The 12,505-nt window shown below is 41.7% G+C and overlaps 1 protein-coding gene across 1 annotated transcript in view; it reads right to left on the bottom strand.

Annotated features, from left to right (window-relative positions):
- Nucleotides 1-8,971: 8,971 nt before the first annotated feature.
- The window catches only part of LOC120420026 (neurotactin), a 56,665-nt gene continuing 53,131 nt past the window's right edge, over nucleotides 8,972-12,505 (bottom strand). Inside the window, exon 4 of the mRNA XM_039582925.2 lies at nucleotides 8,972-11,881. Coding sequence (XP_039438859.1) covers nucleotides 10,320-11,881 — 1,562 coding nt within the window. The 3' untranslated portion in view covers nucleotides 8,972-10,319. The remainder of the gene's footprint in view (nucleotides 11,882-12,505) is intronic.

Raw genomic sequence — 12,505 nt, 5'->3', positions numbered from 1 at the left:
GTTAATAAATGAATGTGAACAGTTAATAAGAAAACGAAAAATATAACAAAGATGAAGAGCATGTAGCCATACCACTTAGAATGTAAATGAAATGTAATTATTATAAGAAAGTTCAATAAAGACATATTTAATCTCAAAAAAAAAAAAAAAAAAAACAGCAGTCAAGCGCTCAGTGCTCCATCGTTTTTTTCGATTTTTTTTTCGCCGTAATTGATTGTGATTACCCGCGAGTTTGCTTCTCCAGCATGCCAAAGGCCGGCCGTGGCCGTGGCAGTTCGAGTGCGGCCTCGAAAAACCCGCGAAGTTCGTCTACCGGCCGTGTGCAAGAAGGTAAACAAACCTACGCCGTGTCGACCGCCATCGCGCAGGGGAACGTGAGCGCAGAAGGAATTGACAAAAAGTTACTACATCCCGGATATGTTCCAAGATCACCATTGCGAACCCGTTCAGGTACTTCCGGTCCCACAACCATTAGCACATCAACATCCGCCAACATTCCCATCAGGAACGAGTTCCTGATGCTGAGCGACGATGACGACGACGATGGTCGTGCACGGAAAAAAGTGTCGACGTCAAAAAAGAATAATTCTCCAACGGAACGAAGACCACCTCCATTTTTTGTTTGGGACACGTTGACGGACGATGTTGACGAGTTGCTGGAAGGCCTCGGATATTGTCTGAAAATGGGTTAGTCGTCAGTGCAAGTGGTTACACTGAGCAAAAAGGATTTCGACCTGGTGTTTGAAGAATTGAAGCGTAGCAACTTCCACTTCTATATATTCAACCCCGGGAAACCCATTGTTAAGGTTGTCTTGCAGGGCTACCAAGACCGTCCGGTTTCTGACCTGAAGAAACACCTTTCGGACGCTGGAATAAAACTGTGGGAGATAAAAGTGCTCTCGCGCAAGACAACGGTCATGGGTATGCACACCCTGTACCTGTTGTACTTTGACCGCGGCACCATCAAGACCCAGACATGCTACGGACTAAGACGCTGGACGATTTTTGAGTAAACTGGCGGTTTTACTCCAAGAACCCGACGGGCGCAGCGCAATGCCAAAAATTCGGCATTAGTAACTCAACAAGACGGGATAATTTGGCGGACACAGAACAGCTACCAGAGGAGTGGAAAGAGGGAGTCATATGACCGATCTACAAGAAGGGGGACAATGTGCGAACCACCGAGCCCTAACCAGACATGCATTGGCACGCTCTGCACTGGCACTTCAAATTAGCACTTGTCGTGACTTTCACCCGATTTATTCCACGATTTACCAATATTTCGGATTCAAATAACAAGACGCGTCTTTTCATGCCCAAGCAAAACACACGACTGATTTATTTCTCGTTTTCTCACGCACACATTCTCAACATCTCTCTCGGCTGACCTGCTCTCTCATTACGCTACATGAACGCTCTCTCTTCTCACTCTCTCTCTCTTCCCTGCCACACTCATTCACTACATCCTCGTTCTTTCCTACTCTAAAAATTCAATCATTTATTCAGATTAACATCAGCTTGGTGATCCTTTTATGCGGAAAATTCAGCTCATCTCAGAATTCGGCTTCAGCAGATGCTTCTCCGGTATCCTTGATCGTGACACATATCAGCCAGAACCCCAACGTCAACGTGGTTACCTGCAATTAAAGAAATAAAAAACGACAACTTGGAAAGCTATCGTGTAATTAATTGATTGAATAATACAACTGGAAATATACCCTACAATCTTCCCAGAAATTCTATTAGGAGCTCTGATTCAAGTCGTGTAGGTTACAGCCTATCGTTTCTTAAATCATCACTTCAAAAAGATTGAAAATCTAAACAATTCCTATAAAATTCCTAAAATTGTTTTGCTTCATCTTCCCTGAATCCAATCATAACCTTACATTTAAGTTTTGCAAGTGATGCCTATCGATTCTTAAACCATCACTTTAACAATATTGAAATTTGAAAACAATTTTCCAACTTCCTAAACATCGATAAAATTTACCTCTTATTAAATCTTCCCTGAATTCCAATCATGAGCACGAATTTAAACCTGTCTATTCATAAATCATTTCTCAAAGATATCTAAAAAAAAGTCTTCTCAAACTTTTCTAACAATCGATAATATTTATCTATTAACAGATCTTCCCTGAATCCAATTATAAACTCAAATTTTAGTCGTGTAGGTTACAAGCCTATTGTCTGTTAAATCATCACTTCAGCTTGTTCAGCAATCGATAATATAACAATATACGAATTCCAATCATTGTCGAGCCCAATTTTCCATGAATTTTGAATATTTCGGACACAAAATTAAGCTCTAAATTAGGTCGTGTAGGTTATGAGCCTATCGATTCTTAAACCATAACTTTAACAATATTAAAATCTGAAAATTTCATTCCTAACTTCCCCAACAATCGATATTTATATTTTAAAATCCAAACATGAGCTCAAATTTAAGCCGTGTAGGTTATAAGCCTATCGATTCTTAAATCATCACTTCAAAAGATTGAAACTTCGTTAAAAATTACATACTTTTCCAACAATCGATTATATTTATCTTTCAATATAACTCCCCGAATCAAATCATTAACTCAAGTTTAAGTTTTAGCCTATCGCAATCACCACTTCAATAGATTGGAAATCTTAACAATTCCTTACCCAGCTTGTTCAACAACCGATAATATACCAATATATGAATTCCAATCATTGTCGTGACTTTCACCCGATTTTCTATTTATTTTGAATATTTTGGACAAAAAAAATTAGCTCAAATTTAGGTAGTAAAGGTTATGAGTCAATCGATTTCAATTTATTTCTCCAACAATATTGAAAATCAGATTTTTTTTAATTCCAACTTCTCCAACAATCGATAAAATTTATCTTTTACTAAATCTTCTCTGAAATCCAATCATAAAGTCAATTTAAATCGTACAGGTTATGAGCCTATCTATTCTTTAACCATCACTTCAACAGTATTGAAAATTTGAAGAAAGAAAAAAAAACTTTTCCAACAATCGAAAATATTTATTTCTACTATACCTTCCTTGAATCCAATCATGAGCTCAAATTTAAGTAATGTAGGTTATGAGCCTATCATTTCTAAAACTATCACGTTAAAAGATTGAAGATGTGAAAAATCTTTTACCAACTTTAATAAATCGATATCATTTATGTTATACTATCTTCCCGGAAATCCAATCATGAGCTCTAATTTAAGTCATGAAGGTGATTTAAAATTCTACCCTCTAATGGAATTCACGCTAAAAGACTCCCACATCGAAGCTTTATAATCACAAAAACTCAAGCCAAAAGCTCAAACATCCACGCGCTTCCCTATAGGGTACTCAAGCTCAGAGATTTGTCCTTCACGCTCTAACCTCTCATGGGACTCAAGGTAAAAAATATATCATCTTCCATGCTCTACCCTCGCAGGGGATTCAAGCCCACAAACTCAAAAAATTACGCTCTACCCTCACAGGGGACTCAAGCTAAAAAAAAACTACAGCAATCACGCTTTACCCTCTCAGAGGACTTAAGCTCACAAACTCCAATAGTCATGCTCTACCCTCACAAGGGACTCAAGCTCAAAACTCCAGCAAATACACTCTACCCTCACAGGAGACTCAAGCTAAAAAAAAGTCATCATCCAGGCTCTACCCTCGCAGGGGACTCAAAGCTCAAAGATTCATCTACCAGGCTCTAACCTCGCAGGAGACTAAAGCTAAAACATTCAATATCAATATTATATTATTCAATATATCACTCTACCCTCACAGGGGACTCAAGCTAAAAAAAAAATCATTTTCCATGCTCTACCCTCGCTGGGGGCTCAAGTTTAAATATTTATGATCCACGCTCTACCCTCACAGGGGACTCAAGCTCAAAACTCAAAATATCACGCTCTACCTTCACAGGGGATTCAAGCCCAAAAACTCTAACAATCACAATCATCTTCCATGCTCTACCCTCACAGGGGACTCAAGCTCAAAGTTTTTATAATCACGCTCTACCCTCTCAGGGGACTCAAGCTCAAAAACTCCAACAATCACGCTCTACCCTCACAGGGGACTCAAGCTCAAAACTCCAAAAATCACGCTCTACCCTCACAGGGGACTCAAGCTCAAAACTCCAGCAATCACGCTCTACCCTCAAAGGGGACTCAAGTTCAAAACTTCAACAATCACGCTCTACCCTCACAGGGGACTCAAGCTCAAAACTCAAAATATCACGCTCTACCTTCACAGGGGATTCAAGCCCAAAAACTCTAACAATCACAATCGTCTTCCATGCTCTACCCTCACAGGGGACTCAAGCTCAAAGTTTTTATAATCACGCTCTACCCTCTCAGGGGACTCAAGCTCAAAACTCCAACAATCACGCTCTACCCTCACAGGGGACTCAAGCTCAAAAACTCCAAAAATCACGCTCTACCCTCACAGGGGACTCAAGCTCAAAACTCCAACAATCACGCTCTACCCTCACAGGGGACTCAAGCTCAAAACTCAAAATATCATGCTCTACCCTCACAGGGGACTCAAGCTCAAAACTCCAACAATCACGCTCTACCCTCACAGGGGACTCAAGCTCAAAACTCCAGCAATCACGCTCTACCCTCAAAGGGGACTCAAGTTCAAAACTTCAACAATCATGCTCTACCCTCACGGGGGCTCAAGCTCAAAACTCAAAATATCACGCTCTACCTTCACAGGGGATTCAAGCCCAAAAACTCTAACAATCACAATCGTCTTCCATGCTCTACCCTCTCAGGGGACTCAAGCTCAAAACTCCAACAATCACGCTCTACCCTCACAGGTGACTCAAGCTCAAAAACTCAAAAAATCACGCTCTACCCTCACAGGGGACTCAAGCTCAAAACTCCAACAATCACGCTCTACCCTCACAGGGGACTCAAGCTCAAAACTCCAGCAATCACGCTCTACCCTCTCAGGGGACTCAAGCTCAAAAACTCCAACATTCACGCTCTACCCTCACAGGGGACTCAAGCTCAAAACTCAAAATATCACGCTCTACCCTCACAGGGGACTCAAGCTCAAAACTCCAGCAATCACGCTCTACCCTCACAGGGGACTCAAGCTCAAAACTCCAACATTCACGCTCTACCCTCACAGGGGACTCAAGCTCAAAACTCCTACAATCACGCTCTACCCTCACAGGGGACTCAAGCTCAAAACTCCAGCAATCACGCTCTACCCTCAAAGGGGACTCAAGTTCAAAACTTCAACAATCATGCTCTACCCTCACGGGGGCTCAAGCTCAAAACTCAAAATATCACGCTCTACCTTCACAGGGGATTCAAGCCCAAAAACTCTAACAATCACAATCGTCTTCCATGCTCTACCCTCACAGGGGACTCAAGCTCAAAGTTTTTATAATCACGCTCTACCCTCTCAGGGGACTCAAGCTCAAAACTCCAACAATCACGCTCTACCCTCACAGGGGACTCAAGCTCAAAAACTCAAAAAATCACGCTCTACCCTCACAGGGGACTCAAGCTCAAAACTCCAACAATCACGCTCTACCCTCACAGGGGACTCAAGCTCAAAACTCCAGCAATCACGCTCTACCCTCTCAGGGGACTCAAGCTCAAAAACTCCAACAATCACGCTCTACCCTCACAGGGGACTCAAGCTCAAAACTCAAAATATCACGCTCTACCCTCACAGGGGACTCAAGCTCAAAACTCCAGCAATCACGCTCTACCCTCACAGGGGACTCAAGCTCAAAAACTCCAACATTCACGCTCTACCCTCACAGGGGACTCAAGCTCAAAACTCAAAATATCACGCTCTACCCTCACAGGGGACTCAAGCTCAAAACTCCAACAATCACGCTCTACCCTCACAGGGGACTCAAGCTCAAAACTCAAAATATCACGCTCTATCCTCACAGGGGACTCAAGTTCAATAACTTCAACAATCTATCCTCGCATACTCAAGCACTCAAGCACAAAAAACAACGACATTGCTGTTTTCAAGGTTCAACGTGATAATGTTCAGGCAAGTTTAACACGAGTCTTCCAGCCCAATGACCGGCAAACAGATCGTTCACATTTTTCTGCTGAACGATAAAACAAGGAAACCTTAAAATCGCATACAAAATGTTGTAAACTTTTATACAGCCTTTCAATTATTAAACAATTTTAACCGCAAAACTAACCCGAACCAATCCGGGCCTCTCACAAGAAGCAGTCCAAACATTATGCATTTAAATTACCCATGATTAAATCTCAACAACGTTTATCTTGTTGTTAAACAACAACACTCGAGAAAAGTATTAGTCGTACATAACTCTTCAATTCCAGCACCGGTACTACAAAAATCGAAAAATCGTGATTACTACACAAAAACCTTCGTGAAAGGCCGGCCCACATTTATCTGTACTTTGTTCGTCTTACCTTAGCGGGGGAAACGCATCCACATAGATGTCATCTTTTTTTTTCTCCTTTTCACTTTTTTTCTTTCGGGGGCTACTGTAAACTTTCATCAAAAAAGAACCACCCAAACACAGCACACAAAAAAACAAAAATCGCCACTATGTCTTTCCCCACAACACAGTTCCTTTGTAACCTCTCTGCTGCCACCAAGGTCACAGGCGTCAGATTTTCAACACTGCTACAACTTCAAGAAAAAAAAAAAACACAGACGCCATCATGGCGGCTGCTCAAAACCGCACGCCAAACAATCTCACAAACACAGCTGCTGTAAATTTTCTTCTTCAACCATCCAAACACAACTGAAGGAAGTGAAAAATCGCCACTCCGTCATTCCAAACAATAAAGCTCGGCTGCAAATCTTCTGCTACCACCATGGTCAAACAAAAACCGACGCCATCATGGCTGCTGCTGCTGCTGCTGCACTGCAAATACGTTTCGCCTAGCAAAAACGCAAAATTCACTTAATTTTCACAAAATTACTCTACGCACTCGCGATGGGAGCAATTGCTGCGCCATTGTCGTGACTTTCACCCGATTTATTCCACGATTTACCAATATTTCGGATTCAAATAACAAGACGCGTCTTTTCATGCCCAAGCAAAACACACGACTGATTTATTTCTCGTTTTCTCACGCACACATTCTCAACATCTCTCTCGGCTGACCTGCTCTCTCATTACGCTACATGAACGCTCTCTCTTCTCACTCTCTCTCTCTTCCCTGCCACACTCATTCACTACAGCACTTACCGTAAAACGGGGTGACTTTGATAGCCGGGGTGACTTTGATAGGTTTGAGATTTTTCCGCAAAATGAAGAGTACAATTAAAATACGTACGGAATTGTTTAGAATCATACTGACCGTGGTAGAGAAGTGTTCAAAGTACCTCGAGAAGAAGTTTTCATAAAATTTTGAGAAGTTTAAATTGTTAGTTAACTATAATTTAAAAAAGGTTGATGAAAGTCATTATTTTAAACTTATCACAGTGTCTTGATTTTCTCAATGAACATGATTTCGAATCGGAAAACGGAATGCATTTTCGGATTCTTTGGACAATTTTCCACTAGGAGAAGGTTAAATAAGTTTGTAAATAATAAATAATGTGTGTTTTTGGAACACAATTAAAAAAAATCCAAATTTATAGGCAATTTCAGTTGAACAAATTTCATGTAAAATGTGAAAACTTGTGATTCGTGCTTTGAATTCAGTATAAAATGCAATATAAATCGATAATTTTGTAAAAGAACTAGTTTTAACACATTTCAGGAAAAGTTCCGACTTTTAAATAATTTTACCCAAAATTTATATGTATTTTGCTAAAAAGCTTATAAACATAGTTAACTAAGTATAAACATTGATTTTTTTTCCTGAAAACTTTATCAACTACTTTAGTGATGATATATTTAACGTACAAATGAAGTTTAAACATCTTAAATATGATTTTAACAAGAAAAACTATGACTATCAAAGTCACCCCGGAATTTAAACCAAGAATTTTTAACGTAACTATTTGTCTTAACACTATTGAAAAAACTTTGTTTCCAAAATAGTGCATGGACTTTGTGTGGCCTACCCCAGTACATGTTTTAAAAATAATAATCTTGAGAATAACCTTACCTGCTGGAAAATATTCAAAAATCAAATTGAAATCCTATCAAAGTCACCCCGGTTTACGGTACCTCAAGTTCTACGCATACTGCGCATTGCACAGTGCTAGTGCTATTTTTTAGCACTCCCTTATAGCACGCCCAAGAAATTTCAAAAAAATAATTGGTTAGCACTAGCCTTGGCGGTCAATTGGGTACATTTCAATAAACTGGATTAATTTTTGCGAGCTTCTAAGGCTACAGGCGGTTGATCCATTCACGCAAGTGGTCAACATCTAACCAATTTTCAGTTTCTCTTGTCATTCCGATTCCAATAATCTAAAAGAAAAAAGCTGGTACTTTTATTACACCAACATAAAAAAAAACTTTACCTTGTAGAGAATAGATCCATGAACCTTTCAATACCAAGTCTTGAATGCAAGCACTACACCAAACTTTCAGATGAAAGTTGATGAAATTATTTGCATAACTTTCGAGTGGTCGACGTCACTCAAATCCAGATAAACAAATAAAAAAAAACGTCTTAGTTACCAGTTTAGTTAGAGTGCAAGGGCCAGGCTATGATTGAAAACGCAGTGCTATTCGCTAAAATAGCACGCGTGCTAACCGCGCGCAGTGCCAATGCATGTCTGCCCCTAACTATTCTTAACGCGGTCTATAATGTTCTGACACAGATCATCTTCTGTCATGCACCAAATATTTTTGCTACACCAAATCCCCCAAAAATGTCGCGAGTTTTAGATCCCCACGTCCAACCTGTTCATCGATTTTAAAGCTAAAAAAATGTGAAAAATGCCTGAAAAAGTTACAAGAATACCGAATAGACAGGATGAAACGTTGTTCGATGTGGTGACACACCAAACTGAAAGTTGAGCAGTTAGCAGTTAGTGCATTTCTTTCAACGTTAAAAATCAAAACAAAGTTTGTACAATCCCAAAAAGACGAATGTATATTTCTAGCTTTTTCTTGACCTTCTTTACACATTGCATTCCTATCATATAATGCGAATTTCTATCAGTGTTGTGTGTTTTTGTTGTTGTTTCATTCTTATTTGTCGCAAAATGTGTTTTTTATGTAGGGGATTACATGGAATCATCATTACCTTTTACTGAGTTGAGTATTTTGTTTTTCTTTTTCTTACGGAACAAAAAAGTGCACGAATGTTTTTTTGAGGGTGGCATTTGTCGCAATCAAATCATCGGTTGTACTGTTACAGTTAAAAAAAATCTTCGTTTTCGACTTGCTAAAATAGTTGCATGTGTGTCTGTCTATGTGTGTGTGTGTATTTGTAAAACTTATATCCTCTCTTTTGCTGTGATGAATTATTCGCGCACTTTGCGAATTCTAAAACTATTTTTCACTTAAACTGCATCTTCATCTTCTTCTACTGCTCAGGAGGGACAAATTGAAGTTGCCTTACTTAAAAGATCACTAAATTGTCATGGAACTAAAAAAAAGCGAAAAATAGTACATAATAATTACATATTACATATTAGGTATAAATTACAACAATATGCGTTACCGGCTAAAATTATGATTTTAGCGTGTCGTTTTATTTGTTCATTCTATCGTCGTTTTCACTTCTTCTTTTCTTTTTTTCCGTTGAACTTGTTCACGTTTCTTCTCTTTCTCTCTTCTTATGCTCATTTTCTGCTATAAATTAGTGAGATTTGTTTTAATATATTACGGCTCCCAATACGATACTTAGTTATTTTTTAATATTTAGAAGCTATAACTTTTTACAGCCTTTTCATTATTATTAATGTTTTTTTGCTTTATTCATTTGTTTTTCTTCAATAAAAAGGGACTAACTATAATGACGCGCGCACGCACGCGCAGCTTCACGTTCTTCTTACTTTCTTATGCGATGATGGATTCATGTGGATTAAAAATGCGTTTCAAAGCGGGCTCGTCACTACGCGATGGGGTTTGTTTTAGTGAAATCTACGTGTGATCGATCGGGGGTGTGTTTGTGAGTGTGTATTTGGTCAAAACTGTTCTGAAACGAACCTCCTCATTTTAAGGTTTAATATTTGCTTAATACTGGAAGAGATGACCGGCGGTTAAGAGGGGGAAAAGGGTTCGTCCCGCCAAAAAAGAAACCGGGCGCGAATCCCCCAAAAAACGTGTTCGTATCAAAAGGCTTTCGAGGAAAAATGTCTATACTCTGAGGAAAGAGAGAGAGCTACATTAAATATAACTGGTTCTGTTCTTGGCGCTTGGCGTTTAATACCTAGAACAATGCACACGCTCGTACACACGCACACAGCTTAGTCGAGTCGCGCGTACCGCGGGACGACGTCGTTCTTGATCCAGAAGTCGCAGTTGTCCGAGTTGTACGTGGGCAGCGCGTCCTGGCCGATATCGAGCAGCTTTCGTCGCAGCTCGGACTTGATTTCGCCGTGGGAGACGTAGTGGTAGAACAGCTGCTGGATCGCGGACACGTACCGGCGTTGTTCCGGGGTTTTGGGCTCGTAGCGGCCGAGGATGGCCTGGATGTCGGAGTCGACGTCGGCAATGTTGAACTCACCGCCGGTTTGGCTGACGACGTAGAACTGGGACGTGAGCAGCTTCTGGGACAGGGTGTAGAGTGGGCAGACTGTTCGGATGTCCGAGATCATGGCGGCCAGTCCCTTGTAGGTGGCGTTGTATCGCTTGATGGCTTCCTCGGTCAGTCCCAACTCGCCAATCTTGCTCTCGTTGACGTGCTTGGTGACCAGTTCGGGCGTCCATTCGGTGTGCTTGAGATACAGCTTGCTCGAGTGACTCTCGTGGATCGTCGAACCGACCACGTACTTGATCTTTCCAGTTTCGGTGTTCCACACATCGGCCGGGTGCTGCTGCAGAATGTGTCCATCCAGGACGAGCCACTCGTGGTTAGCAGTGGCATTCTCTTCGCTCGTCGGCAGATCCGGCAAGATACGTCTCCAGGTGTCCGGGACGGCATCCAAAACATCCTCATCCTCCTTTTCACGCAGACATTCAGCGTTCTCGCACTTGATGCGACCCAAGTAAGCACTGTTCTCAGCTTCCGAATCGGCCAGCGGATTCCCTGGGAAGATCGAAGACGCAGAAGAGATCCACGAGCGCGCAAACAACTTGGAGGTCTTGTTCGACGAAGCCAACGCAGCCACAATCGATCCACCGGCACGATGTCCAAACAGCGTCACCGACTTCGGATCACCACCAAAGTGAGCAATGTTCAGCTGAATCCACTTCAAAGCCGCAATAATGTCCGACAGTCCGTAGTTGCCCGAGGTCGGCGGATGCACGCTCTTCGTCAGCTGATCCAACGCCAAGAACCCAAACACGTTCAACCTGAAGTTCGGTCGCACAAAGATCACATCCCGAGCCCGGGCGTAACGCGTCGAAGGGCGCAGCTTTCCAGGCGAGTCCCCAGTGAAAGACTCCGCCCCGATCAGCACCACAACCGGCAGCGGATTGTCGTAACGCACGTGCGGCGTAATCACATCCAGCGTCAAGCAGTCCTCACTGCCATCGACCTTCCCATCAGCGTAAAACTGCCAGCAAACCGGCGTCGAGTTGTGCGCCTTCAGCGTATCGTTCCAGCAGTAGTTGATGTTCTCGATCGGTTGAGCCGCCTTCCAGCGCAGCGGTCCCACCGGTGGAACCGCGTACGGAATTCCGCGGAACGCGAACGCACCGTCCTCCAGGATACCTTCGACCTTGCCGCACGACGTAACCGTTTCGATGTACTTGCCGTCGCGAACTGGCGCCGTTGCCGGTTCGCCCCGCCCGATGAAGGTAAACGCGATGATGAGCGCGAGCAGCAGCAGGAAGATCACGATGCCGGCGATGATGGCGATGTCGTCTGTGCAGGAAAAGAAAGGGGAAAGTTGGTATTAGCACAAGATTTGTCAGATAGTCGTAGGTTTGGTCAAATTAATTCCTTTGAAACACTTTTAAGTTGTTGTTGCTATCCATGATTGCAGTTAACTTTACGCAGTATGCCTGGCCAACGAAAAATTACCTTTCCCACACGAAACGGTATGGAAAATGATTTTTGCTTGGGATGCTGGAGTTCTCGTCAAATCGAGCTTATATTCGGGATTTAGTCAAATATAAATCACTTTCAAGGAGCTATTACATTACGACAAATAAACAAACTAGCACTTTTTGACAGTTTGCAAGTTTGCCTGCTTTGCTTGTTTGCCTGAATTTGTTTGTACAAACGCGAGCCTGCATACATTTTCCCTTGTTTGCGAGTTTGGCAAACTGTCAAACACGAAAAAGTGCGAGTTTGTTTGTTTGCGGTAGTGTAATGGCTTCTTCAGTGTTTTTCGATATAGATTTAGATTTTTTTTGAAACCTAGGCTTGGTTGTGAAATCTTGAAAAAACTTTCACTTGAGAGATCAGAAAGATCAGATCAGGGACTTCAGCAACCAGAACTTCAACTTTTAAAGTTTTTGAAAAAAACATAGAAATTTTTCTTAT

Source organism: Culex pipiens, chromosome 3 (assembly GCF_016801865.2).
Source record: "Culex pipiens pallens isolate TS chromosome 3, TS_CPP_V2, whole genome shotgun sequence".
In the NCBI taxonomy this organism is placed as follows: Eukaryota; Metazoa; Arthropoda; class Insecta; order Diptera; family Culicidae; genus Culex; species Culex pipiens.
This window is presented reverse-complemented; position numbering and strand designations above follow the sequence as displayed.